The sequence below is a fragment of the Armigeres subalbatus genome, chromosome 3 (genome assembly GCF_024139115.2).
Source record: "Armigeres subalbatus isolate Guangzhou_Male chromosome 3, GZ_Asu_2, whole genome shotgun sequence".
In the NCBI taxonomy this organism is placed as follows: Eukaryota; Metazoa; Arthropoda; class Insecta; order Diptera; family Culicidae; genus Armigeres; species Armigeres subalbatus.
This window is the reverse complement of record NC_085141.1, coordinates 311,107,763-311,135,406: the sequence shown is the minus strand read 5'-3', so window position 1 is coordinate 311,135,406 and position 27,644 is coordinate 311,107,763. Positions and strand designations below refer to the sequence as shown.

Genomic DNA, 27,644 nt, shown 5'->3' with positions numbered 1-27,644 from the left:
TGGGGTATGGTTTTCTGGGGAATACTATAGAACCGTCTGGAGGTCATAGAGAAAAATCATTCAAAAAGGTTTCTTCTATTCTTAGTCTGCTTGCCCTCAGATGCATTCAATCCAATCTACAAGCATTTTTAGTGGTTGAAGCAGTGACTTATTCTCACCCCCATTTGATCCCTCCAAAAAATAAGTTCTTCGGATTTAAAAAAAAATCCTGGAGATTCGTCGGAATTTATATAAAAAATTCTACAGAATCTCCATTTTTTTATTTTTCTTGTTCGAAATTTACATAATTGCAGGCTTGACAAAACTCCTTACACTCGCTAGAGCCAAATAAAATCATCATCAACAATATGCTGCCTTTGCATCCTCACAATTGAGTGGAAGCGTAAAAAAGCAGAGGTACAAACACACATAGTGAGGAAAAGCAAAATAAAAACACATGTGAGTGAGGCGTCGGGTGAAAGAGCACTCATTGAGCCTCCGGAGCGACGCTTTGTATGTGAAAAAAATCTTGGAGGCTGTTTTGAGTGTGAGTGTAAGTGAGTGACGCATCACAAAAAAAGGATGAATAGCCCGAGCCTTTTGGAAGGAGGCTTCAGAGCCTCTTGAAAAAAGCTTCCGAGCCTCTTGAAAGCACGCTTCCAAGACTATTGAAAAGATTCCGATCTTGAAAGGAGGCTTCCGAGCCTCTAAAGGAGGCTTCCAAGCCTCTTGAAAGAATGCTTCCTAGAAGGCTTCCGAGCCTCTTGAAAGGAGGCTTCCGAGCCCCTTGAAAGGAAGCTTCCGAGCCTCTTGAAAGGAGGCTTCCGAGCCTCTTGAAAGGAGGCTTCCGAGCCTCTTGAAAGGAGGCTTCTGAGCCTTTTGAAAGGAGGCTTTCGAGCCATTTGAAAATTGGCTTCCATGCCTCTTGAAGATAGGCTTCCGAGCCTCTTGAAAATAGGCTTCCGAGCTTTTTGAAAGGAGGCTTCCGAGCTTTTTGGAAGGAGGCTTGAGCCTCTTGAAAGGAGGCTTCCAGGCCTCTTGAAAGGAGGCTTCCGAGCCTCTTGAAAGGAGGCTTGAGCCTCTTGAAAGGAGGCTTCCAGGCCTCTTGAAAGGAGGCTTCCGAGCCTCTTGAAAGGAGGCTTGAGCCTCTTGAAAGGAGGCTTCCAGGCCTCTTGAAGGAGGCTCTGAGCCTCTTGAAAGGAGGCTTCCGGAGCCTCTTGAAAGGAGGCTTCTGAGCCTCTTGAAAGGAGGCTTCCAGGCCTCTTGAAGGAGGCTTCCAGGCCTCTTGAAAGGAGGCTTCTGAGCCTCTTGAAAGGAGGCTTCTGAGCCTCTTGAAAGGAGGCTTGAGCCTCTTGAAAGGAGGCTTCCAGGCCTCTTGAAAGGAGGCTCTGAGCCTCTTGAAAGGAGGCCTGAGCCTCTTGAAAGGAGGCTTCCTGAGCCTCTTGAAAGGAGGCTTCTGAGCCTCTTGAAAGGAGGCTTCCAGGCCTCTTGAAAGGAGGCTTCCGAGCCTCTTGAAAGGAGGCTTCTGAGCCTCTTGAAAGGAGGCTTCCAGGCCTCTTGAAAGGAGGCTTGAGCCTCTTGAAAGGAGGCTTTGAGCCTCTTGAAAGGAGGCTTCCGAGCCTCTTGAAAGGAGGCCTGAGCTCTTGAAAGGAGGCTTCTGAGCCTCTTGAAAGGAGGCTTCCAGGCCTCTTGAAAGGAGGCTTCTGAGCCTCTTGAAAGGAGGCTTCCAGCCTCTTGAAAGGAGGCCTGAGCCTCTTGAAAGGAGGCTTCTGAGCCTCTTGAAAGGAGGCCTGAGCCTCTTGAAAGGAGGCTCTGAGCCTCTTGAAAGGAGGCTTCTGAGCTCTTGAAAGGAGGCTTCTGAGCCTCTTGAAAGGAGGCTCTGAGCCTCTTGAAAGGAGGCTTGAGCCTCTTGAAAGGAGGCCTGAGCCTCTTGAAAGGAGGCTTCTGAGGCTCTTGAAAGGAGGCTTCTGAGCCTCTTGAAAGGAGGCTTGAGCTCTTGAAAGGAGGCTGAGCCTCTTGAAAGGAGGCTTCCGAGCCTCTTGAAAGGAGGCTGAGCCTCTTGAAAGGAGGCTTCTGAGCCTCTTGAAAGGAGGCTCTGAGCCTCTTGAAAGGAGGCTTCCGAGCCTCTTGAAAGGAGGCTTCTGAGCTCTTGAAAGGAGGCCTGAGCCTCTTGAAAGGAGGCTTCCAGGCCTCTTGAAAGGAGGCTCTGAGCCTCTTGAAAGGAGGCTTCCTGAGCCTCTTGAAAGGAGGCTTCCGAGCCTCTTGAAGGAGGCTTTCAGGCCTCTTGAAAGGAGGCTTGAGCCTCTTGAAAGGAGGCTTCTGAGCCTCTTGAAAGGAGGCTCTGAGCCTCTTGAAAGGAGGCTTCCAGGCCTCTTGAAAGGAGGCTCTGAGCCTCTTGAAAGGAGGCTTCGAGCCTCTTGAAAGGAGGCTCTGAGCCTCTTGAAAGGAGGCTTCCTGAGCCTCTTGAAAGGAGGCTGGAGGCCTCTTGAAGGAGGCTTCTGAGCCTCTTGAAAGGAGGCTCTGAGCCTCTTGAAAGGAGGCCTGAGCCTCTTGAAAGGAGGCTTCTGAGCCTCTTGAAAGGAGGCCTCTTGAAAGGAGGCTTCGAGCTCTCTTGAAAGGAGGCTTCCAGGCCTCTTGAAAGGAGGCTTCCAGGCCTCTTGAAAGGAGGCTTCGAGGCCTCTTGAAAGGAGGCTTCCAGGCCTCTTGAAAGGAGGCTTCCAGGCCTCTTGAAAGGAGGCTTCCAGGCCTCTTGAAAGGAGGCTCTGAGCCTCTTGAAAGGAGGCTTCCTGAGCCTCTTGAAAGGAGGCTCTGAGCCTCTTGAAAGGAGGCTGAGCCTCTTGAAAGGAGGCTTCTGAGCCTCTTGAAAGGAGGCTTCTGAGCTCTTGAAAGGAGGCTGAGGCCTCTTGAAAGGAGGCTTCCTGAGCCTCTTGAAAGGAGGCTTCCGGGCCTCTTGAAAGGAGGCTTCTGAGCCTCTTGAAAGGAGGCTTCCTGAGCCTCTTGAAAGGAAGCCTGGAGCCTCTTGAAAGGAAGCCTGAGCCTCTTGAAAGGAGGCTTCTGAGCCTCTTGAAAGGAGGCTTCCTGAGCCTCTTGAAAGGAGGCTTCCTGAGCCTCTTGAAAGGAGGCTTCGAGCCTCTTGAAAGGAGGCCTGAGCCTCTTGAAAGGAGGCTTCCGAGCCTCTTGAAAGGAGGCTTGAGCCTCTTGAAAGGAGGCTTCCAGGCCTCTTGAAAGGAGGCTTGAAAGGAGGCTTCTGAGCCTCTTGAAAGGAGGCTTCGAGCCTCTTGAAAGGAGGCTTCCTGAGCCTCTTGAAAGGAGGCTTCCTGAGCTCTTGAAATGAGGCTTCCGAGCCTCTTGAAGGAGGCTTCAGGCCTCTTGAAAGGAGGCTTCTGAGCCTCTTGAAAGGAGGCTTCCGAGCCTCTTGAAAGGAGGCTTCTGAGGCCTCTTGAAAGGAGGCTTCCAGCCTCTTGAAAGGAGGCTTCGAGCCTCTTGAAAGGAGGCTCTGAGCCTCTTGAAAGGAAGCTTCCTGAGCCTCTTGAAAGGAAGCCTTCCGGGCCTCTTGAAAGGAGGCTTCCGAGCCTCTTGCAAGGAGGCTTCCGAGCCTCTTGCAAGGAGGCTTCCGAGCCTCTTGAAAGGAGGCTTCCGAGCCTCTTGAAAGGAGGCTTCCGAGCCTCTTGAAAGGAGGCTTCCGAGCCTCTTGAAAGGAGGCTTCCGAGCCTCTTGAAAGGAGGCTTCCGAGCCTCTTGCAAGGAGGCTCCCGAGCCTCTTGCAAGGAGGCTCCCGAGCCTCTTGCAAGGAGGCTCCCGAGCCTCTTGCAAGGAGGCTTCCGAGCCTCTTGCAAGCAGGTTTCCAAGCTTCTTGAAAGGAGGCTTCCGAGCCTCTTGAAAGGAGGCTTTCGAGCCTCTTGAAAGGAGGCTTTCGAGCCTCTTGAAAGGAGGCTTCCGAGCCTCCTGAAAGAAGGCTTCCGAGCCTCTTGAAAGGAGGCTTCCGAGCCTCTTGAAAGGAGGCTTCCGTGCCTCTTGAAAGGAGGCTTCGTGCCTCTTGAAAGGAGGCTTCCTGTGCCTCTTGAAAGGAGGCTTCCTGAGCCTCTTGAAAAGAGGCTTCCAGCCTCTTGAAAGAAGGCCTGAGCCTCTCGAAAGAAGGTTTCTGTGCCTCTTGAAAGGAGGCTTCCTGTGCCTCTTGAAAGTAGGGTTCCGTGCCTCTTGAATGGAGGCTTCCAGGCCTCTTGAAAGGAGGCTCTGAGCCTCTTGAAAGGAGGCTTCCAAGCCTCTTGAAAGGAGGCTTCCAAGCCTCTTGAAAGGAGGCTCAAGCCTCTTGAAAGGAGGCTTCCTGAGCCTCTTGAAAGGAGGCCTGAGCCTCTGAAAGGAGGCTTCCAAGCCTCTTGAAAGGAGGCTTCCAAGCCTCTTGAAAGGAGGCTTCCAAGGCTCTTGAGAGGAGGCTTCCGTGCCTCTTGAAAGGAGGCTTCCGTGCCTCTTGAATGGAGGCTTCCGAGCCTCTTGAAAGGAGGCTTGAGCCTCTTGAAAGGAGGCTTGAGCCTCTTGAAAGGAAGCTTCCGAGCCTCTTAAAAGGAGGCTTTCGAGCCTCTTGACAGGAGGCTTCTGAGCCTCTTGAAAGGAGGCTTCCAAGCCTCTTGAAAGGAGGCCCGAGGCCTCTTGAAAGGAGGCTTCTGAGCCTCTTGAAAGAAGGCTTCCAGAGCCTCTTGAAAGGAGGCTTGAGCCTCTTGAAAGGAGGCTCTGAGCCTCTTGAAAGGAGGCTTGAGGCCTCTTGAAAGGAGGCTTCTGAGCCTCTTGAAAGGAGGCTTCTGAGCCTCTTGAAAGGAGGCTTCCTGAGCCTCTTGAAAGGAGGCTTCCAGGCCTCTTGAAAGGAGGCTTCCGAGCCTCTTGAAAGGAGGCTTGAGCCTCTTGAAAGGAGGCTTCCGAGCCTCGTGAAAGGAGGCTTCTGAGCCTCTTGAAAGGAGGCTCTGAGCCTCTTGAAAGGAGGCTTCTGAGCCTCTTGAAAGGAGGCTTCCGAGCTCTTGAAAGGAGGCTGAGGCCTCTTGAAAGGAGGCCTGAGCCTCTTGAAAGGAGGCTTCCGAGCCTCTTGAAAGGAGGCTGAGCCTCTTGAAAGGAGGCTTCCAGGCCTCTTGAAAGGAGGCTTCTGAGCCTCTTGAAAGGAGGCTTCCGAGCCTCTTGAAAGGAGGCTTCCTGAGCCTCTTGAAAGGAGGCTCTGAGCCTCTTGAAAGGAGGCTTCCGAGCCTCTTGAAAGGAGGCCTGAGCCTCTTGAAAGGAGGCCTGAGCCTCTTGAAAGGAGGCTTCCGAGCCTCTTGAAAGGAGGCTTGAGCCTCTTGAAAGGAGGCTTCCTGAGCCTCTTGAAAGGAGGCTTCTGAGCCTCTTGAAAGGAGGCTTCCTGAGCCTCTTGAAAGGAGGCTTCCGAGCCTCTTGAAAGGAGGCTTCTGAGCCTCTTGAAAGGAGGCTTCTGAGCCTCTTGAAAGGAGGCTTCTGAGCCTCTTGAAAGGAGGCCTGAGCCTCTTGAAAGGAGGCTTCCTGAGCCTCTCTTGAAAGGAGGCTTCCGAGCCTCTTGAAAGGAGGCTCTGAGCCTCTTGAAAGGAGGCTCTGAGCCTCTTGAAAGGGAGGCTCTGAGCCTCTTGAAAGGAGGCTTCCTGAGCCTCTTGAAAGGAGGCTTCCTGAGCCTCTTGAAAGGAGGCTTCCGAGCCTCTTGAAAGGAGGCTTTGAGCCTCTTGAAAGGAGGCTTCAGGCCTCTTGAAAGGAGGCTTCTGAGCCTCTTGAAAGGAGGCTTCTGAGCCTCTTGAAAGGAGGCCTGAGCCTCTTGAAAGGGAGGCTTCAGGCCTCTTGAAGGAGGCTTCCAGGCCTCTTGAAAGGAGGCTTCCAGGCCTCTTGAAAGGAGGCTTGAGCCTCTTGAAAGGAGGCTTCCAGAGCCTCTTGAAAGGAGTCCTCCGAGCCTCTTGATAGGAAGCTAAGGAGCATCTTGAAGGAGGCTTCTGAGCCTCTGAAAGGAGGCTCTGAGCCTCTTGAAAGGAGGCTCTGAGCCTCTGAAAGGAGGCTTCTGAGCCTCTTGAAAGGAGGCTTCTGAGGCCTCTTGAAAGGAGGCTTCCTGAGCCTCTTGAAAGGAAGCTCTGAGCCTCTTGAATGGAAGCTTCCGAGCCTCTTGAAAGGAGGCTTCCGGGCCTCTTGCAAGGAGGCTTCCGGGCCTCTTGCAAGGAGGCTTCCGAGCCTCTTGAAAGGAGGCTTCCGAGCCTCTTGAAAGGAGGCTTCCGAGCCTCTTGAAAGGAGGCTTCCGTGCCTCTTGAAAGGAGGCTTCCGTGCCTCTTGAAAGGAGGCTTCCGAGCCTCTTGAAAGGAGGCTTCCGAGCCTCTTGCAAGGAGGCTCCCGAGCCTCTTGCAAGGAGGCTCCCGAGCCTCTTGAAAGGAGGCTTTCGAGCCTCTTGCAAGCAGGTTTCCGAGCCTCTTGAAAGGAGGCTTCCGAGCCTCTTGAAAGGAGGCTTCCGAGCCTCTTGAAAGGAGGCTTTCGAGCCTCTTGAAAGGAGGCTTCCGAGCCTCCTGAAAGAAGGCTTCCGAGCCTCTTGAAAGGAGGCTTCCGAGCCTCTTGAAAGGAGGCTTCCGTGCCTCTTGAAAGGAGGCTTCCGAGCCTCTTGAAAGAAGGCTTCCGAGCCTCTTGAAAGGAGGCTTCCGAGCCTCTTGAAAGAGGCTTCCGAGCCTCTTGAAAGGAGGCTTCCAAGCCTCTTGAAAGAAGGCTTCCGTGCCTCTTGAAAGGAGGCTTCTGTGCCTCTTGAAAGGAGGCTTCGTGCCTCTTGAATGGAGGCTTCCAGGCCTCTTGAAAGGAGGCTTGAGCCTCTTGAAGGAGGCTTCAGCCTCTTGAAAGGAGGCTTCCAAGCCTCTTGAAAGGAGGCTTCTGAGCCTCTTGAAAGGAGGCCTGAGCCTCTTGAAAGGAGGCTTCCGAGCTTCTTGAAAGGAGGCTTCCAAGCCTCTTGAAAGGAGGCTTCCGTGCATCTTGAAAGGAGGCTTCCGTGCCTCTTGAGAGGAGGCTTGTGAGCCTCTTGAAAGGAAGCTTCCGAGCATCTTGAAAGGAGGCTTCCAAGCTTCTTGAAAGGAGGCTTCCATGCATCTTGAAAGGAGGCTTCCGTGCCTCTTGCAAGGAGGCTTCCATGCCTTTTGAGAGGAGGCTTCCGAGCCTCTTGAAAGGAGGCTTCCGAGCCTTTTGAAATGAGGATTCTGAGCCTCTTGAAAGGAGGCTTCCAGGCCTCTTGAAAGGAGGCTTCTGAGCCCTCTTGAAGGAGGCTGGAGCCTCTTGAAAGGAGGCTCCCAAGCCTCTTGAAAGGAGGCTTCCGAGGCCTCTTGAAAGGAGGCTTCCTGCGCCTCTTGACAGGAGGCTTCCGTGCCTCTTGAAAGGAGGCTTCCGAGCCTCTTGAAAGGAGGCCTGAGCCTCTTGAAAGGAGGCCTTGAGGCCTCTTGAAAGGAGGCTTCCAGGCCTCTTGAAGGAGGCTTCCGTGCCTCTTGAAAGGAGGCTTCCGTGCCTCTTGAAAGGAGGCTTCTGTGCCTCTTGAAGGAGGCTTCCGAGCCTCTTGAAAGAGGCTTCCAGGCCTCGTGAAAGGAGGCTTCCGTGTCTCTTGAAAGGAGGCTTCCGTGCCTCTTGAAAGGAGGCTTCCGTGCCTCTTGAATGGAGGCTTCCAGGCCTCTTGAAAGGAGGCTTCCAAGCCTCTTGAAAGGAGGCTCTGCCTCTTGAAAGGAGGCTTCTGTGCCTCTTGAAAGGAGGCTTCCGGGCCTCTTGAAGGAGGCTTCCGTGCCTCTTGAAAGGAGGCTTCAAGCCTCTTGAAAGGAGGCTTCCGTGCCTCTTGAAAGGAGGCTTCCGTGCCTCTTGGAAAGGAGGCTTCCGAGCCTCTTGAAAGGAGGCTTCCGAGGCCTCTTGAAAGGAGGCTTCCTGAGCTCTTGAAAGGAGGCTTCTGAGCCTCTTGAAAGGAGGCTTGAGCCTCTTGAAAGGAGGCTTCCGGGCCTCTTGAAAGGAGGCTTCCAGGCCTCTTGAAAGGAGGCTTCAAGCCTCTTGAAAGGAGGCTTCTGAGCCTCTTGAAAGGAGGCTTCCAGGCCTCTTGAAAGGAGGCTTCCAGGCCTCTTGAAAGGAGGCTTCCTGAGCCTCTTGAAAGGAGGCTTCCTGAGCCTCTTGAAAGGAGGCTTCCTGAGCCTCTTGAAAGGAGGCTTCCGAGCCTCTTGAAGGAGGCTCTGAGCCTCTTGAAAGGAGGCTCTGAGCCTCTTGAAAGGAGGCTTCCGAGCCTCTTGAAAGAGGCTTCCGTGTCTCTTGAAAGGAGGCTTCCAGTGCCTCTTGAAAGGAGGCTTCCGAGCCTCTTGAAAGGAGGCTTCCGTGCCTCTTGAAAGGAGGCTTTCGAGCCTCTTGAAGGGAGGCTTCCGAGCCTCTTGAAAGGAGGCTTCCGAGCTTCTTGAAAAGGAGGCTTCCGAGCCTCTTAAAAAGAAGGCTTCCGTGCCTCTTGAAAGGAGACTTCCGTGCCACTTGAAAGGAGGCTTCCGTGACTCTTGAAAGGAGGCTTCCGTGACTCTTGAAAGGCGGCTTCCGTGCCTCTTGAATGGAGGCTTCCGAGCCTCTTGAAAGGAGGCTTCCAGCCTCGTGAAAGGAGGCTTCCGAGCCTCTTGAAAGGAGGCTTCCGAGCCTCGTGAAAGGAGGCTTCCGAGCCTCGTGAAAGGAGGCTTCCGAGCCTCCTGAAAGGAGGCTTCCGAGCCTCTTGAAAGAAGGCGTCCGAGCCTCTTGAAAGGAGGCTTCCGTGCCTCTTGAAAGGAGGCTTCCGTGCCTCTTGAAAGGAGGCTTCCGTGCCTCTTGAAAGGAGGCTTCCGTGCCTCTTGAGAGGAGGCTTCCGAGCCTCTTGAAAAGAGGCTTCCGAGCCTCTTGAAAAGAGGCTTCCGTGCCTCTTGAAAGAAGGCTTCCGTGCTTCTTGAAAGGAGGCTTCCGAGCCTCTTGAATGGAGGCTTCCGAGCCTCTTGAAAGGAGGCTTCCGAGCCTCTTGAAAGGAGGCTTCCGAGCCTCTTGAAAGAAGGCTTCCGAGCCTCTTGAAAGGAGGCTTCCGAGCCTCTTGAAAGGAGGCTTCCGAGCCTCTTGAAAGGAGGCTTCCAAGCCTCTTGAAAGAAGGCTTCCAAGCCTCTTGAAAGGAGGCTTCCGTGCCTCTTGAAAGGAGGCTTCCGTGCCTCTTGAATGGAGGCTTCCGAGCCTCTTGAAAGGAGGCTTCCGAGCCTCTTGAAAGGAGGCTTCCGAGCCTCTTGAAAGGAGGCTTCCAAGCCTCTTGAAAGGAGGCTTCCAAGCCTCTTGAAAGGAGGCTTCCGAGCCTCTTGAAAGGAGGCTTCCAAGCCTCTTGAAAGGAGGCTTCCAAGCCTCTTGAAAGGAGGCTTCCAAGCCTCTTGAAAGGAGGCTTCCGAGCCTCTTGAAAGGAGGCTTCCGAGCCTCTTGAAAGGAGGCTTCCGAGCCTCTTGAAAGGAGGCTTCCGAGCCTCTTGAAAGGAGGCTTCCGAGCCTCTTGAAAGGAGGCTTCCGAGCCTCTTAAAAGGAGGCTTCCGAGCCTCTTGAAAGGAGGCTTCAGAGCCTCTTGAAAGGAGGCTTCCGAGCCTCTTGAAAGGAGGCTTCCGAGCCTCTTGAAGGAGGCTTCCAGGCCTCTTGAAAGGAGGCTTCCAGGCCTCTTGAAAGGAGGCTTCCAGGCCTCTTGAAAGGAGGCTTCCAGGCCTCTTGAAGGAGGCTTCTGAGCCTCTTGAAAGGAGGCCTGAGGCCTCTTGAAGGAGGCTCTGAGGCTCTTGAAAGGAGGCTTCCAGGCCTCTTGAAAGGAGGCTTCAGCCTCTTGAAAGGAGGCTTCCAGGCCTCTTGAAGGAGGCTTCCAGGCCTCTTGAAAGGAGGCTTCCAGGCCTTTTGAAAGGAGGCTTCCGGGCCTCTTGAAAGGAGGCTTCTGGGCCTCTTGAAAGGAGGCTTCTGGGCCTCCTGAAAGGAGGCTTCTGGGCCTCTTGAAAGGAGGCTTCTGGGCCTCTTGAAAGGAGGCTTCCAAGCCTCTTGAAAGGAGGCTTCCAAGCCTCTTGAAATGAGGCTTCTGGGCCTCTTGAAAGGAGGCTCCAAGCCTCTTGAAAGGCTTCCAAGCCTCTTGAAAGGAGGCTTCCGAGCCTCTTGAAAGGAGGCTTCCAGGCCTCTTGAAAGGAGGCTTCCAGGCCTCTTGAAAGGAGGCTTCTGAGCCTCTTGAAGGGAGGCTTGAGCCTCTTGAAAGGAGGCTTCCGGGCCTCTTGAAGGAGGCTTCCAAGCCTTTTTGAAAGGAGGCTTCCGAGCCTCTTGAAAGGAGGCTTCCGAGCCTCTTGAAAGGAGGTTTCCGTGCCTCTTGAAAAGAGGTTTCCAAGCCTATTAAAAGGAGGCTTCCATGCCTCTTGAAAGAAGGCTTCCATGCCTCTTGAAAGGAGGCTTCCATGCCTCTTAAAAGCAGGCTTTCATGCCTCTTGAAAGGAGACTTCCGAGCCTCTTGAAAGAAGGCTTCCGAGCCTCTTGAAAGGAGGCTTCCGAGCCTCTTGAAAGGAGGCTTCCGAGCCTCTTGAAAGGAGGCTTCCGAGCCTCTTGAAAGGAGGCTTCCGAGCCTCTTGAAAGGAGGCTTCCAGGCCTCTTGAAAGGAGGCTTCTGAGCCTCTTGAAAGGAGGCTTCTGAGCCTCTTGAAAGGAGGCTTCCAGGCCTCTTGAAAGGAGGCTTCCTGAGCCTCTTGAAAGGAGGCTTCCAGGCCTCTTGAAAGGAGGCTTGAGCCTTTGAAAGAAGGCTGAGGCCTCTTGAAAGGAGGCTTCCAGGCCTCTTGAAAGGAGGCTTGAGCCTCTTGAAAGGAGGCTTCTGAGCCTCTTGAAAGGAGGCTTCCGAGCCTCTTGAAAGGAGGCTTCCGAGCCTCTTGAAAGGAGGCTTCCGAGCCTCTTGAAAGGAGGCTTCCGAGCCTCTTAAAAGGAGGCTTCTGGGCCTCTTTAGAAAGGAGGCTTCCGGGCCTCTTTAGAATGAAGGCTTCCGGGCCTCTTTAGAAAGGAGGCTTCCGGGCCTCTTTAGAAAGGAGGCTTCCGAGCCTCTTGAAAAGAGACTTCCGAGCCTCTTAAAAGAAAGCTTCCGAGTCTCTTGAAAGAAGGCTTCCGAGCCTCTTGAAAGGAGACTTCTAAGCCTTTTGAAAAAAGGCTTCCGAGCCTCTTGAAAGGCGGCTTTCGAGCCACTTAAAAGCAAGCTTCTGAGCCTCTTGAAAGGAGGCTTCCGAGCCTTTTGGAAGGAGGCTTCCGAGCCTTTTTGGGAGAAAGCTTCCGAGCCTTTTGGAAGGAGGCTTCCGAGCCTTTTGGAAGGAGGCTTCCGAGCCTTTTGGAAGGAGGCTTCCGAGCCTTTTGGAAGGAGGCTTCCGAGCCTTTTGGAAGGAGGCTTCCGAGCCTTTTGGAAGGAGGCTTCCGAGCCTTTTGGAAGGAGGCTTCCGAGCCTTTTGGAAGGAGGCTTCCGAAAGGCCACCCTACTAATATTCTTTGTTTTTTTTATAAATACGACACCAATACTACTACAGTATATGACAGTTTTTATTATACCAATACTTTCAAAGCTTTGTTTTGGTACTCAACCCACCTTCACCTTAAGCGAAAAATGTACTCTTAAAGGAACTTTTGGTTACTTGGGATACGAAAAAACAAAAGCACATTAGAGTTGAATTCACATCTTCTTCTTCTTATTGGCATTACATCCCCACACTGGGACAGAGCCGCCTCGCAGCTTAGTGTTCATTAAGCACTTCCACAGTTATTAACTGCGAGGTTTCTAAGCCAGGTTACCATTTTTGCATCCGTATTATCATGAGGCTAGCACGATGATACTTTTATGCCCAGGGAAGTCGAGACAATTTCCAATCCGAAAATTGCCTAGACCGGCATCGGGAATCGAACCCAGCCACCCTCAGCATGGTCTTGCTTTGTAGCCGCGCGTTTTACCGCACGGCTAAGGAGGGCCCTGAATTCACATTAATGTGCTGAAATTTAGGAAAAAAAACGATTTTGATTTTTTTTTTCGATGGGGGTTTGGGGTTATCATAAATCAATGTTTTTTGACCCTCTCTTTCCTACGACTTTTTTTTTAAGATTTCAATAGGAAGGAATCAGTCCCAAAATCAGAAATCAGTGTAAATAATTCACACATCATTTAGATCTCTCCTGATGCTTTAAATTTATGGTCTTGTGAAGTTTCTCAGAGTTTGCGCACCGGTTTTTTAAGTGTCTTATAGCCATCCAAAATATAGTATTATGGTATAAAAGTATGCCGGCCATCTTTGGGTTTCTATATGAAAAACACGTTAAGTTAATTGCAATCCGGTGCTTCGACAGTAAAGACAGTGTCAATGAATTTGAAAACTTTAATCAACGATCAGTTCAGTAGCATGATGGTAGTTGGATATCTTTTTTTTTTTTTTATTGGCTTTATTAAGGAGACTTGCAGCCCCAGGCTGGCTCGCCTCCGATTAGTTGGATATCTTGTTTATTGTAACTTTCTTACCATAAATAAGATATCACCGTAAAACATGCTTCAAAACAAAAGAAAGTCAAAAAGGAATGACGAAAATAATTATAAAACCGAATCTTCAAATCTGGGTTAAATCGGTAAGCCTCATCGCAGGAAAGATAGACCCGCAAGAGCCCACAACAAGAGCTCGCACGCGCTAGTCGTTCATTGATGATACGCTTTCTCGTGCTGCCGCCGTGGTTCATTATAACTTCCGTTGGTCCCTCAAGCATTCATGCTACTCATACACCTGGGCCCTGGGATTCAGTGGAGTGGAGTAGCGACCGAGTGAGAGTTATTAATCACGAAGACCACCGTCCCACGTGCACGAGCTCTACTGCGACAACAACGTCGCCGTTGATGACGAACTCGAAGAAAAGCACGACACTGGAAAGCATGGAGCGCTCTAAATTGGAACACCTTTGCGAAGCGAGTTATATATGTACAAAAGGTCAATAAATCCGGATTTTTGTTCAGCGAAATTAAGTTCCACCAAGGCATGCAAAATATATTCATTTTCAAAATTACCTATTATAAGAATAAAATACGCTTTTTTATTCATTTGTATCAAAGATGGTCATACAATTTTCTTGATTGAAATTTTATCCTACCGAAAATCGAATCATTACCATAGACGTTTTACGCTGAGCTGTGAAAGGCCTCATTTTCGTAAAAATAATAGTTTTTTTTATTTCATTTTAATAGTGTTAAATGTTAAGTGAACGAACTCAGAATTAAACCATTCCAACCTTGAACCGTATATCGTATCCACTGAATGGAACCTGCTCTAACGACACGACGACGAACACAGTGCGAACAGTGAGTGAACACTTATCGAGGAAGCAACAGGCCGCCACCACTGCCAGCGCTGGTACAAGGGCATTGGGTGGTAGTATTCGGTGCTACTACGACATCGTTACGATGGGATCGCGAAATCGGGTGCCGTCCCAGCAGATTCGGGACGACTTTCTGCTGGAGACCAACTTTGACGACGACGGAACACTAACCCGGGCTTACAACACCCTGAACAACAACGGCAACCACGGAGGGAACCAGAACGGACAACAACCTCAGCTGCGGGCCCCAAGCAGACGAAGCCTCAATTATCGGTCCAACTTATCAGTGGATCGGTACTCCGATAACACCATACACGGGAAGCGGTCGAAAGGTTTGCATTAGCGATGTGCTTTTAGATAAACGAAGTGTAACTAAAATGTACATTTGTGTGTGATGCGCTGGATTAGTCACACTGGCAATTTTAAGAAAGCACCCACAGTTCATAGAATATCGATCGTACACATATTTGTCACATGAGACCACACAACCCAGTTAGTGCACTTCACTATGCTTCATTCGCACGCCAATCATAAGTGCGTCATGATATTGTACATGTTTACATTATTGCTTGCAGCGAAGAGATGCTTCATGTGATTTTAATTACGTTCATTTGTGTGTCTACATGTCGGTAATTAACCGCTCTGTTTGTCCGTCTGATCTCGTATCTGGTATCGCATCTGGAGCAGATGAACTCATTCCTAATATTTGCATATTGTCAAATGTTCGCGTGTTTTTTCGAGGTTTTTTTATATTGTTCATTGGTAAAAGTTTTAAGTTTGCTAATTAAAAACGCTTAGCAACGATTAGATTGAAGAAAATACTTGCTCCATCGTATTGATATAGGATATCAATGTGATCAGTGAAACCAAGTAGCTGAACGAACATTATTGAGACCTAAAATGTCCTCGCCGACAGATCTTCTTCTCCTTCTACATATTGACAGTACATCCCCTAGTAAGATGTTCCGGATATTAACGCCTCGCAGCAGTAACTTTTGCCAAGAAGATTGCTGGAAAAATTTTAGATTGCAGATCCGTCTAAAGTTGTTAGTAACTTGGGTCAGTTGGTGTAACAGTTAATCGACAACGCTGAACACCATTTTTTTGTCTTTATTAAAGTAATTTTCAGCCCTAGGCTGGCTAATCTCTAAATACCAAATTGTTTTGTAAGCAAGATGTTATATTCGGCGGATTCAACGACACCAAATCGGCTGAATCGACTTTTTGAATAGTTTACACCATTTATAGTTTACATACATTAGTTTATATATTCTCATAAAACTTTTTTCATCTCATCATACTAGTGAAGTTATTTGCAAACGCAACCAGCTACTATGCTTTTATCAAAAATGGCGTTAAGATTAGCGCTTTCTATAATAAAATGGAAGTGTCACATAATATCATTAGGCCAAGCTTAGAGAAAATGTATGGAATGGACGAGTTCGTGTTTCAGAAGGGCTGAATGGCAAAATGGCTGATGGGACAACAATCTCTGGGAGAAAAAGGAATCTTCCAAAGCTTCCAGAAGTGTATAACTTTTGATGGTCTTAAGACGATGGGAGGTAACTATTTCAGCGAGACACTGATTAATGATCATCGATTAGTACTCATAAAACTGACAACTGACCGTGTGTTCGAGTTCTTCTTGTGTTTTGTTCTTCATGGTTTGATATACTCACTCATGTATCCTGTAAAGGGGTACATAAAGCCAACGTAAAAGATCTACATCCTGAGCGGCTGCTCGCTTTAGCTTTGGCCTGGGCCCAGGTCAGATTCCTGTCGACTTCCTTTATTTCCTTGTCGAGGCTATGCCGCCACGAGCCCCTGGGTCTGCCTCTGCAGCGATTTCCTGCCGAATTCCAGTCCAGCGCTCGCTTGAAGATTTCGGCTCCACTCTTTCGTAATGTGTGGCCGACCCACATCCATTTACGCTCTCGAATTTCTGTCGATATCGGTTTTTGATAGCATCGTCGTCTATCGACATTCGAGATCAAATTCTGAGGCTACCAGGCCCGAATTATAAAACGTAGACATCAGTTGATAAATACTTGCAGTTTCTGTGTAATCTCTGCTGATACACACCAAGTCTCACTGGCGTATAACAACACAGATTTTACGTTTAAGTTGAATATTCGAAATTTGGTGCGTTGACTATTCTGATTGGATCTCCATACATTTCGTAAACTAGCAAAAGCAGCCCTACCCTTCTTGATCCGTGCTCCTATATGTCGATCTTGGTTCCACCGTCCGACACTAACTGGCTGCCAAAATATTGAAAGTTTTCGACCTTCTCCGCTGCTTGCCCGGCTACCGTGCCCGGCTAACGATTTGGTCTTGTTGACATTGATGGCGAGACCCACCGTTGAGAGCAGCGTTCGGCCAGGTGCAGGTCGTTCAGCTTACTCTGCATATCAGAGCGCTGTTGTGCTAGTACAGCAATATCGAAGCCAAATCGAAGTCGTATTCATAATTCATCACATTTGCATTTTTATGAACTCGAAGCATCACTACAGATAGGTACTTATGAGAACCTGTAGATGAAATAAACAGTTTTTTTACAATTCATATGTTTGCTGGATAGTAATGGAAAGTTATGAAATTTATAACTGTGATAGTAATCAGATCGTTTTTGTTGTTTTGCAAATTTGATTAAATTGTTATTAAATTAAATTCAAGATAAATCGTCTAGTTCAAACTTTTGTTAGGGTATGTGGCGTAACCAGCATCATTATCATCACATAAAACTTCAAGAAAAGATATAGACGCCGTCTGTTTAATGGAAATATGATAAATAAACATTAATTGATAAATCATGGAGGAACACACAATTATTTTATCATGCGATTTGTGAGCCGTTTTTGTGTAATGGGAGTATTAAATAAATTTGTGAGTATTAATGAAAAGTGAAGTAGGAAGAATTGCGAAGTGGAATTACCGTGATAAAATTACTAACGCGGACTACCGTGATCAGAAAATCATGGGAACAAACAGCTGGTTCTTAGCCTTCTTTTGACCGATTTTCACAATTCTTTTACGGATGTCTTACCCATCTCATCATGTTTCACCATACTGGAAAGTTATGTTTCTAGGGATGCTCATTTTTTTCCATAGAGGGGCGTGAGTAAGGATTTTTTATTATTTTATTACCAGACTAAGGCCGGAGTGGCCTGTGCAATACATAAAAGTCTTCTCCATTCAGCTCGGTCCATGGCTGCACTTCGCCAACCACGCAGTCTGCGGAGGGTTCGCAAATCGCCCTCCACCTGATCGATCCACCTTGCCCGCTGTGCACCTCGCCTTCTTGTTCCCGTCGGATCGTTGTCGAGAACCATTTTTACCGGATTACTGTCCGACATTCTGGCTACGTGCCCGGCCCACCGCAGTCTTCCGATTTTCGTGGTGGGAACGATGTATGGTTCTCCTAACAGCAGATGCAACTCGTGGTTCATTCGCCTCCTCCACGTACCGCCATCTGCACCCCCACCATAGATGGTACGCAGCACTTTCCTTTCGAAAACTCCCAGGTCCCCCACGAGCATCGTCTAGGTCTCATGTCCGTAGAGAACTACCGATCTAATAAACGTTTTGTAGATAGTCAGTTTGGTACGGCGGCGAGCTCTATTCGATCGGAGTCCAAAGTACGCTGCGGAGTCCAAAGTACGTACAATTTCCTGCCATGATACGTCTCCGAATTTCTCTGCTGGTATCGTTATCGGCGGTCACCATTGAGCCCAAAAACACGAATTCTTCAACCATGTCGATTTCGTCACCACCAATAGAAACTTGCGGTGGGTGGCTTACATTGACCTCTTTTGAGCCTCTTCCTATCATGTACTTCGTCTTTAACGTGTTGATGACTAGTCCAATCCGTTTAGCTTCGCTTTTCAGTCTGATGTAGGCTTCTTCCATCCTCTCAAAGTTACGTGCCATAATATCAATGTCGTCGGCGCAACCAAATAACTGGGCGGACTTCGTGAAAATCGTAACACTCGTGTCAATCCCTGCCCTTCGTATTATTCCCTCCAAAGCGATGTTGAATAGCAGACACGAAAGACCATCACCTTGCCGTAACCCTCTGCGCGTTTTGAAGGGACTCGAGAATGCCCCTGAAACTCGAACTACGCACATCACCCGAGCCGTCGTCGCCTTATCAGTTTAACCTTATCAGCTTAACCGTATCAGTTTATCCGGAAATCCGTTTGCGTGCATTAGCTGATATAGCTGGTCTCGATCGATTGTATCATATGCGGCTTTGAAGTCGATAAATAGATGATGTGTGGGCACGTTGTATTCGCGGCATTTCTGCAATACCTGACGTACGGCGAACACCTGATCTGTGGTAGAGCGTTCACCCATAAATCCCGCTTGGTACTGCCCCATGAACTCTCTTGCAATTGGTGTTAGTCGGCGGCATAAAATTTGGGAGAGCACCTTGTAGGCGGCGTTCAGCAATGTGATTACACGGTAGTTGCTACAATCCAGCTTATCGCCCTTTTTGTAGATGGGACACACGACACCTTCCATCCACTCCTGCGGCAGAACCTCATCCTCCCAAACCTTGGTAATCACCCAGTGCAGCGCTCTAGCCAGTACCTCACCACCGTGTTGAAACAGCTCTCCTGATAGTTGGTCAACTCCCTGGGGTTTTGTTGTTTTTCAGCCGGCCAATCTCCTGGATTTCCTGGAGATTCGGAGCCGGAAGTCGCATGTCCTGCGCGCGTGCTCCTAGGTTCATTACCATACCGCCACCGTTGTCTGCCATATCGCCATTCAGGTGCTCTTCGTAGTGCTGCCGCCACCTTTGGATCACCTCACGCTCATTTGTAAGAAGGTTCCCGTTTATGCCCTTACACATATCACGTGGCACGTGGCCCTTACGTGAACGGTTCAACTTCTCATAGAACTTTCGTGCATTATTAGCGCGGTTCCTTCGTCTCTTCACGGTCTCGATCTGCCTGCTGGCGCTTTTTCCTCCGAAAATCGAGTTTTGTCTGTTCCGCGCCCGTTTGTATCGTGCCTCGTTTGCGTGAGTAAGGATGGTTTTTCCAAAATATAGTAAAATTTACTTAACATGACATATTTCAGTGTGAACAACACTTACAGGTTCCAAAAATGTTTTATAACACTATTCTAGCATTGACTATAGACGAATTTCGCGCCAACTCGACCAGCGGTTGGCAGCACCATCTCAGAATCGAATGAAACTTGGTGGGCATGAAGATATGGTATTTCTAAGCCACTCTGCATACTTAGTTTTTCAAAAATTGTCAAGAGTAACATTTGATGAGGGCCTAATTTTTTTTCATGAATTTTTTATAAATCGATGTAACTCTAAAATGACAAGACCTACAAAAAGTATTGTATGGCGGACTGTCGTGAAATTCCCAGAAGTTTTGGAAAAATATCCAAAAATAAAATACCGATTTCTACACTGAAAAAATAGTTCTAAAAATTAAAATCGATATTACAAAAAAACCTCATCTCAGAAATCGATGAAATTTTTTCTGCAGATAGGTATTTTATTTATCTAACTTTCCTGGGAATAATGTTCCTGTGACATATTTAAGGAAAAAAGTTTTTCTAACAAAAACTTTTTTCATGTCCATATTGAGTGAAAATTTATCAGCGTGTTTTATGCCTACAGCGTCAATTATAGGTTCAGCAGCCTATCATCAACCAACGACACATTTTGGAAGTATAAAAACTTGTTTAAGAAGCAGTTTAGCATAATCTAACATTAATATGGACCAACATTTGAAAAGGGCGTATATTTTCCTAGATTGCTTATATCAATGTTACACACAAATGACCACATTTACAAAATTGTGATGTTTGATGGACTATTGTAAATTTGTCTAAACTATGAAGTCTGGAACATAAAAGAGCGTTTCATTCACCGAGAAAATAAATTAAGGAATGTAAAGATTAAAATTGGTTTAGCAAAAAAAAAATTGGAGGTCGATTTTTTTTATCAGATAAACATTGTGATTCCAAACGATGAAGCTCGGTAGGTAATTTCATAAGGGGGCTTTCCGGTAAACGCACATTTAAAGAATAATAAATTTTCCTCATTTTTTTAATTTTTTTCTTCAATTTTATTTGTTACTACATTTAATTCTTATTTCTACTTGAATACTCATTAATTTGTAAACTTAGTCGAACAATTCAAAGACTTTTGGGTCTTCATCTGAGTTGGAATATTTTTTAGCCAGGATTTTATTATGAGCGATTGGTATAAAAGAATGAAGCTTTTGTGTGCCAATTATAGTTTTTGCTTTTTTGAAAAGTTCATCAAACTCTTGTTGAGTACCGTCGTCGGGGGTGACAATGGGTCAAATGGGGGTGAGAATGGGTCACTGTTTCAACTACTTAGAATGCTTGTAGAATGGATGTATCTGAGGACAAGAAGACAAAAATATAAGAGACCTTTTTGAACGATTTTGCTCTACGCCCTCCATGCTCGCGGTGAGAGCGATGACCCATTCTCACCCCCAGACCCATTGCCACCCCCGATGGCGGTATTGCTCATTCGTGATATAACAGAAATGTAATATAGTAATATTTTTGTTTGATTGAAAACGTGCCCATTCGCCCATTCGTACAACTCCCGAGGAGTCTTGATAGTATTTCCATAATCTTTGGCAAGAGTTGCTCGTTTTGCCATTCGTTTAATAGTGCCACCAATAGCTTCGCAAATGCCTTTTCCGTGCGATGTTGTAAAAAAAGTGCCATTCTGCTTCTAAGCCATGTTTTGAATTTAAATTGCACAGACTTGCAAAGATCCTTTTATTTTTATAATGTGCTGCAGCTCACCCAGACACAAAAGTAATTTTTGTAAAATCGATCGACTGTTTCAAAAAGTCAATTAATTTTGAAATGAATAAGTGAACAGCTTTTGTGTCATGGGTCATTACTTCTGATTAATAAAGCTAACGTTTTCTAATTAACCGTTTCTTTTAAAGTAAACTTCGAATGGATGTATTGTTGCCTGGGAATTATTCCAACCTTGAGCAGCATTTTGGATAATGAATGAATAATTTTCAGAGAAATTTAACAGTACAAGTGTATTGCTGTTTGCTAATAATGTCATAAGTTATAAGTTTATCATTTTTTCAATAAAATACGATACCAAATCATCTACAGCCTTTATAACGGTTTCTAAATTACACCGTTCAGTGGTTAGCCTTTGCTGAAAAACAACATCTTCTTTTCCACTATTACAATTAAATATCACTTCAGTTTCGTTTCGGCAACATTGCCCGTTTTCAAAGTATTTTTTTTGTAATTGTTTTTAAGTTACTTCGATACAAAAAGTCAAATTAAACATAAACCCTTTTCAAATGTTGGTCCACAATTATGTTAGATTATGCTAAATTGCTTCCCAAACAAATTTTTATACGTCCAAAATGTGTCGTTGGTTGATGATAGGCTGCTGAACCTATAATTGGTGCTGTAGGCATAAAACACGCTGATAAATTTTCACTCAATATAGACATGAAAAAAGTTTTTGTTAGAAAAACTTTTTTTTCTTAAATATGTCACAGGAACATTATTCCCAGAAAAGTTAGATAATTAAAATACCTATCTGCAGAAAAAAATTCATCGATTTCTGAGATGAGGTTTTTTTGTAATATCAATTTAAATTTTTAAAACTATTTTTTTCAGTGTAGAAATCGGTATTTTATTTTTTGGATATTTTTCCAAAAAACTTTTGGGAATTTTACGACAGTCCACCATACAACACTTTTTTGTAGGTCTTGTCATTTTAGAGTTACATCGATTTATAAAGAATCCATGAAAAAAAAATAGGCGCTCATCAAATGTTACTCTTGACAATTTTTGAAAAACTAAGTATGCAGAGTGGCTTAGAAATACCATATCTTCATGCCCACCAAGTTTCATTCGATTCTGAGATGGTGCTGCCAGCCCCATAGAAGGGTTGGCGCGAAATTCGTCTATACTATGTATGAACAATATGTTTCTTCTGGACATCCCTAGCGACTCCAAAACGACCTCTATAACTGATGAAAGATGATATGCAAATTTTGCCGAAGAAAGCTACGAAAACCCGTGTAAATGGAAACCCGTCATGTCCATGACAGTTCGTAGAGGCCATATGTACGATATTTCACTCAGTTTTTCCTAAACCAGATGTTCTCGGTTCTTCAAACTGTTCTGAAGTTTGGATCAATCGGTCTACCAAGTCAACAGCGCTCGATAGCTATCCGAAATCGACCAGTCATGACCATACAAGCCCGTAGAGCCCACGCGTATGATTTGCAGCTCAGATATACCCAAACCAGATGTTCCAGGCTCTCCAAACTGTTCTGGAGTTTGGATAAGTTGGTCTACCAAGTCATCTGCGCTCGATAGCTATCCGAAATCGACCAGTCATGTCCATTACAAGCTCAAATATACCCAAACCAGATGTTCTAGGCTCTCCAAACTGTTTTGGAGTTTGTATAAATTGGTCTACCAAGTCAACTGCGCTCGATAGCTATCCGAAATCGACCAGTCATGTCCGTACAAGCCCGTAGAGTCCACACGTATGATTTGCAGCTCAGATATACATAAACCAGATGTTCTAGGCTTTCCAATGTGTTCTGGAGCTTGGATCAAATGGTCTACCATGTCAACTGCGCTCGATAACTATCTGAAATCGACCAGTCGAGCCCATACAAGTCTTTAGAGCCCACGAGGATCAACTCTAGGATCTCCAATGTGTTCTGAAGTTTGGATCAATTGGTCTACCAGGTCAACTACGCTTGATAGCTATCTGAAATCGACCAGTCATGTCCATAAAAGTCCGTAATGCCCATGCGTATGATTTGCAGCTCAGATATACCCAAACCATATGTTCTAGGTTCTCCAAACTTGAGTTTGAATAAATTTGTCTACCAGATTAACCAATTAACCAGATCGTAACGGAGGATTTCAGAAGGATTTTCAGGGTAAAAAAAAATCTGGATAAATTCCGCAAGAAACTTCTGGAAGTATTCCAGGAGAAAGTTTAGGAATAATTCCAGAAGAAACTTTCGGAGGAATTCCTGTAGGAACTTCCAGAGGACTTCCTGGAGGAACATTTGGAGAAATTCCTGGAGGAAATTCCTGAGAAACTTCCGGAGGAATTCCTGGAAAAATTTTCTGATGACTTCCTGGAGGAACTTCCGGAGGAATTCCTGGAGGAATTAACGGATGAAATCATTGAGAAACTTCCGGAGGAACTCCTGGAGGAACTTTCGGGGGAATTCCTGGAGGAACATCCGTAAAAGAATTGTGAAAATCGGTCAAAAGACGGCTGAGAACCAGCTGTTTGAAAATTTAGTTCCCATGATTTTCTGATTACGGTATTCGGCGTGTTAAAAAGGTTTAAATGTCACGGTATGAAACAAGTTTATCCACCCCTACCGACAATTCGATATTTTCCTGTTATTCATTACATTTTAGGTGCTTATCATTTTGCCATCAAATAAAAACAAAAATTAATATTAAACATTGTTCAATATTTTGTTAGACCACCCAGGGCTTCAATAACAGCTTGGCACCTTCGAACCATCGATTCAACAAGCTTAGCAATCGTTTCTGGTGTGATTTTGTCCCACTCAGTTGCAATTACTTGCGGTAGTTGCTGAATGCTTGTTGGATGTTGTTCATGACTCCTAATTTTCAAAATAGACAGAGGTAGGGGGTTGAGGTAGATGACTGTGCTGGCCACTCCAAAACGTCGATTTTTCGTTTGTAGAACCATTGTGATACCATTTTTGATGCTTGCTTTACACGCAAAACTGAAAGTGGAGAAGTATGCCCTTTTCCGGGAGAATGGGATTACCCACAAAATAGTAAAATTTGATGCCTACAAGGCATAAGTTTTACACATTTTTCCTGCTTTATGCATAAAAGTTAATCATTTGTGAATAAAAGTTAGTCATAATTGTGCATAATATTTATTCTTTTTTATGTGTAGTCTCATTCTCCCACGAAAGAGTGTACTTTGAAGTCATATTTGAATATTTTATATTCAAAAGAGCTTACTTCAAAGTCTTTTGTGTGTAAACTTTCAATTTTCAAACGTTTGCTGCAACTTTTCGCTTTATTATGTTCAGATAAACTGCCTGTACCATTATTCCGTTAATGAATTCAAGTTCTCCAACGTCAGACGATGCCAATCCGTTTAGCTTCGCTTTTCACTCTGATGTAGGCTTCCTCCATCCTCTCAAAGTTACGTGCCATGATATCAATGTCGTCGGCGAAACCATATAACTGGACGGACTTCGTGAAAATCGTACCACTCGTGTCAATCCCTGCCCTTCGTATTAATCCTTCCAAAGCGATGTTGAACAGCAGACACGAAAGATCATCACCTTGCCGTAACCCTCTGCGTGTTTCGAAGGGACTCGAGAATTCCCCTGAAACTCGAACCACGCACATCACCCGATCCATCGTCGCCTTGATCAACCGTATCAGTTTATCCGGAAATCCTTAAATCAGAAATGTTGGCTGTTAAGCCCTTTTCAAATGTTGGTCTAGAAGTCATTAAGTTTCAAGAATTTACCTCCACCATGTTTGATTGTCGATCTTGAACACTCCTTTTTCAAGCTTTCATCGGTCTTCCGCCATTATCTTGTGATACTTTTAGACCCAAATAGCATTATTTTAGTATTAATTGCATATTATTCGGCAACTCGGCCGTACGAAAATCATTTTTTTGTTAAATATCTTGGCTATGCATATGCACAGCACATGTTTCGATATGGACAAATTGATATGAAATTTGCGAAAAAGAATCCACGTGTCTTGGAGGGACTCGAACCCTCGACCTCCTACTCTCTAGATAGGCGACCGCATGCGTAGAAAACAATCACACTCATCAAATACTTTAGCCAAGCAAGCCTTTGGCACAGCAGAGTGTGATTGATTCGCACTCTATACAAATCCACTTAGCCCGTTGTTGTAGGCATAGAGTGTGATGTTTCTCGAATAATAAACAAGGTGGGTTTGCTTGACTGTGGATATACTACAGTGAAGCACATGTGACGATTGGACAAATCAAGCATTCGAAAGATATTCAATTTGCAAAAAAGAGCTAACCGCGGTGGAGGTTGATACTCGGATTCTGATGGCTTTTTCGCAAACGTGACCTTTAAGTGGTCTTGTTGTGTAGGGGTTATCACGCATGTCTAGAGAGTAGGAGGTTGAGGGCTTGAGTCCCTCCAAGACACGTGGATTCTTTTTCGCAAATTTCATATCAATTTGTCCATGTCGAAACATGTGCTGTGCATATTGCCAGCCAAGATATTTAACAAAAAAATATTTTAGTGTTTAGTCTCATCTAACCATATTATCTTCTTCCAGTCATCAATTGTTCATTAAGTGCTATATTGTGCCCACTTTAGTCGATTTATAATGTTTTTCGCGGCTAACCATGGCTTCTTAAGTGTCACTCTCCCTTTAAGACCTTGTTCATAATCCGATTTCGCACTGTTAGAGGTGTTATTTACATGAATTGAAAACCCATCTTCGATTTGTTTTGCAACTTTAGCAGCTGATGATAGTCGGTTTTGTTTAACTTTGTTTTACGATAGCCTTGTCAATCCGAGGAATTTAAAAAATCCAACTATAAAAACAAATCTAACGATTATTTTTACATTGAACCCCTTCCACAGGAGACTGTTGCAAATCATGCCTGACCCGAATACCGTACGCTACGCTCATAGCGACGGTCATGTGCCTTATCGGGGTGGCCATCTTTTGCGGTACGATGTACCGGGGTACGTCGCTTGCCATCATCATGCTCGACCAGGTCTTTCATCTGCGACTATTGTGGTAAGTTTGTCTTTCTTCAGGAGTTGAATTTGTTTCATCGCACTAATCGATGACTCTGCACTCTATCAACAGGATTGAAGCAGTTCAGATGATATTCGTTGTAATCGGTGCCTCGATGGCCGCCCTCGGACTAATGATCCTGTTTGTTGGTTTTCTGGCAACGGGCGCCACCCGGTATAAGGTTTATCGGGCGTGGGGCTCCCGTGTCGGTGGACGCATTTCTTGTGCTGTTTTCATGGGCATCACCTACGTGCTGAAGATCGTTTGGATTGTGATTCTGTGCTTCCTGAGCATCGTGACGTTCGTGTTTACGATCTTTTGGAATATGTGCGAGAACCCAAATGTGCAGTCGCATCGTAACTGCATTGACTTGACACAATTTTGTAAGTGCTGTGACGAGACGATGTTTGCAGACGATGAATAAAATTGAATTTTTTCCTTAGATTTCATGTTCCCCGCTGGAGTTAAGCAAGAAGACATGAACATTTGCGAACAGAGCAAGGTTAAGGCCTTCTGTAAGGATGGCGTTGAGAAGTGCGAGATAATGTTCATCCTGGCCACGGTCAGCTGCCTGCTGATCATCCTTAGTTTGGTGCACTACTTGATGTGCCTGGCGGCTAACTATGCGCACATTCGCGATCACGAGAAATTCCAGGAGCTGCAGGAGATTCAAAATCTGACCGAAATGGAATACACGGCATCCTCCAAAGATCGGTTCTAGGATACGGCCCAGGAGATTTATGTTGAGCACAGCGCCTGATGATGGCCGTCATCGATGGGCGGCACTATACGAGCAGCTTACGTTTGAGTTTACGTAATTTTCTGCGAAGTTAGGAACTTGAGTTGTTCTTCTCCTGGTTCTATTTTTCGCCATTCGTCGTGGTAAGTCTTTATACTAGGTTTAAGTTGTTTTTGGATCGTACTTTCTTGTTTGAAATTTAGAGACAGTGTCCAACCTGCATAAGTTAATCCGTCCGTTACGTACAACTGTAACACCTTTAGCAATCGCAATCATTCCATTCTTTAGACTGGACCTGCTCAATATAGGTACTCCTGGAATCGCTAGAAGGTATAACGATCAAAATGCAATTTCTTTTACAAAACTGAAAACGAACAATCTTAAGAATAGAACACATATTGCACAAATAGCAGTACTCAAATCCCAGAAGAGAAGATAGACATGATACAAGGCTGACAATAAAAAAAATGATCGTAATCATTATTTCCTCTGGTTAGCGTAACAGCCCGAGCAAAAAAAAATAAAAGCAGAAGTTTCTCATTCGGGGCATGACTAAATGTTAAAAAAGTGTCTCACCCATCTACTACAACTAAAAACATATCTGCTCTTAACACGACCAAACTGACCCCGTTGAATACTAGCCCAAATTAGTCTACATAGCATCTGAAAAAATCCGGACCTCTCTGACACACCGTGTGATAATCGTAGAAATCGCAATAGAGTAGCAGATAAACGAGAAGTGAAAAAACTTTATTTTTGTAGTTTGACCATCCATAAACTTATGGAACGTATTTTTGCTATCAACCCATTCTCTAGTGACTTCTTAGTCCGCTATCCAACCCAAGATCAGATCGTTCGCAATGTGAAGGAATATTTTATGGAAAGATCTCACCAGTTTCGGTGATCCCTTACAGAAGTAGTAAAACAAGAGACATAGATAGTAGCATTAGATAGAGGAATCACATCACACTTAAATTTGCCTGTACATTAATTGGCTTCAATTCTGCATACTTTTGTGAACGTATTTTTAAGCCACTGAATCAATCGTTGAAAGTGTTCGTACAATCCATCAGCAAATCATAATCGTAAAACTCAACTTCATGATCATTACTTATTGTCTATAATCGCATTTATTGTTCGTAACCCATTCATATTTGTCCAAGTGACGCAAACGTATTATCATTATCCATTAATCTAAACAAACTTTCTATCAGTATTCATTAAATAGAATAAAATCATTCAGTCATTCTTAACGCATCATTCATCATGCAATTATCGTTATGACGAAATTTGTTTTCCAGGGTCCCTGACCCCTATTTCTTAACATAAGCGTTTGTGAATCGTTCGTTCAATCGTATCTCTGTTAGTTGTTAATACTTTCCTATTGCCCTCGTCATACCATGCTTATGTCTCCCAAAACATGCCAATCTTTATGAGCTAGAAGTTTGCTTTTTCATGCTAGAATTGGAAGTTTTTATCTCTATCGCTTACCCATTAATCACCTAATAATCCCTATTTGTCACATCCCTACAACTGTAATTGTAATATCCCAAGTTCGAATGAGTTTCAATACATATGAGGAAAAACGATGAGGAAGAAAAGTGCTAAACCGAAAGGCATGAGTATGAATCGCCTACGGCGACGTTTTGATATAGGATAGTTTTTGATCCACACATTGTATTTGGAGGCAAAAAGTATTGCAAGATGATAATAAAAAGGACATTTTTAATGATTAGGAGCCTTTTGGTTCCAATGAAGCGAA

General features: G+C 45.7%; 1 protein-coding gene across 2 annotated transcripts in view; it reads left to right on the top strand.

Moving 5' to 3' along the window:
- LOC134225262 (neuronal membrane glycoprotein M6-a) overlaps positions 1-27,644 on the top strand; it is a 34,054-nt gene extending 6,410 nt beyond the window's left edge. The window contains exons 2-5 of one of the 2 annotated variants that reach the window (XM_062705189.1): positions 13,190-13,652; positions 24,984-25,143; positions 25,216-25,526; positions 25,587-27,644. In XM_062705189.1, coding sequence (XP_062561173.1) covers positions 13,406-13,652; positions 24,984-25,143; positions 25,216-25,526; positions 25,587-25,864 — 996 coding nt within the window. In that variant the 5' untranslated portion in view covers positions 13,190-13,405 and the 3' untranslated portion in view covers positions 25,865-27,644. The remainder of the gene's footprint in view (positions 1-13,189; positions 13,653-24,983; positions 25,144-25,215; positions 25,527-25,586) is intronic. The other variant, XM_062705190.1, reaches the window with a different exon arrangement.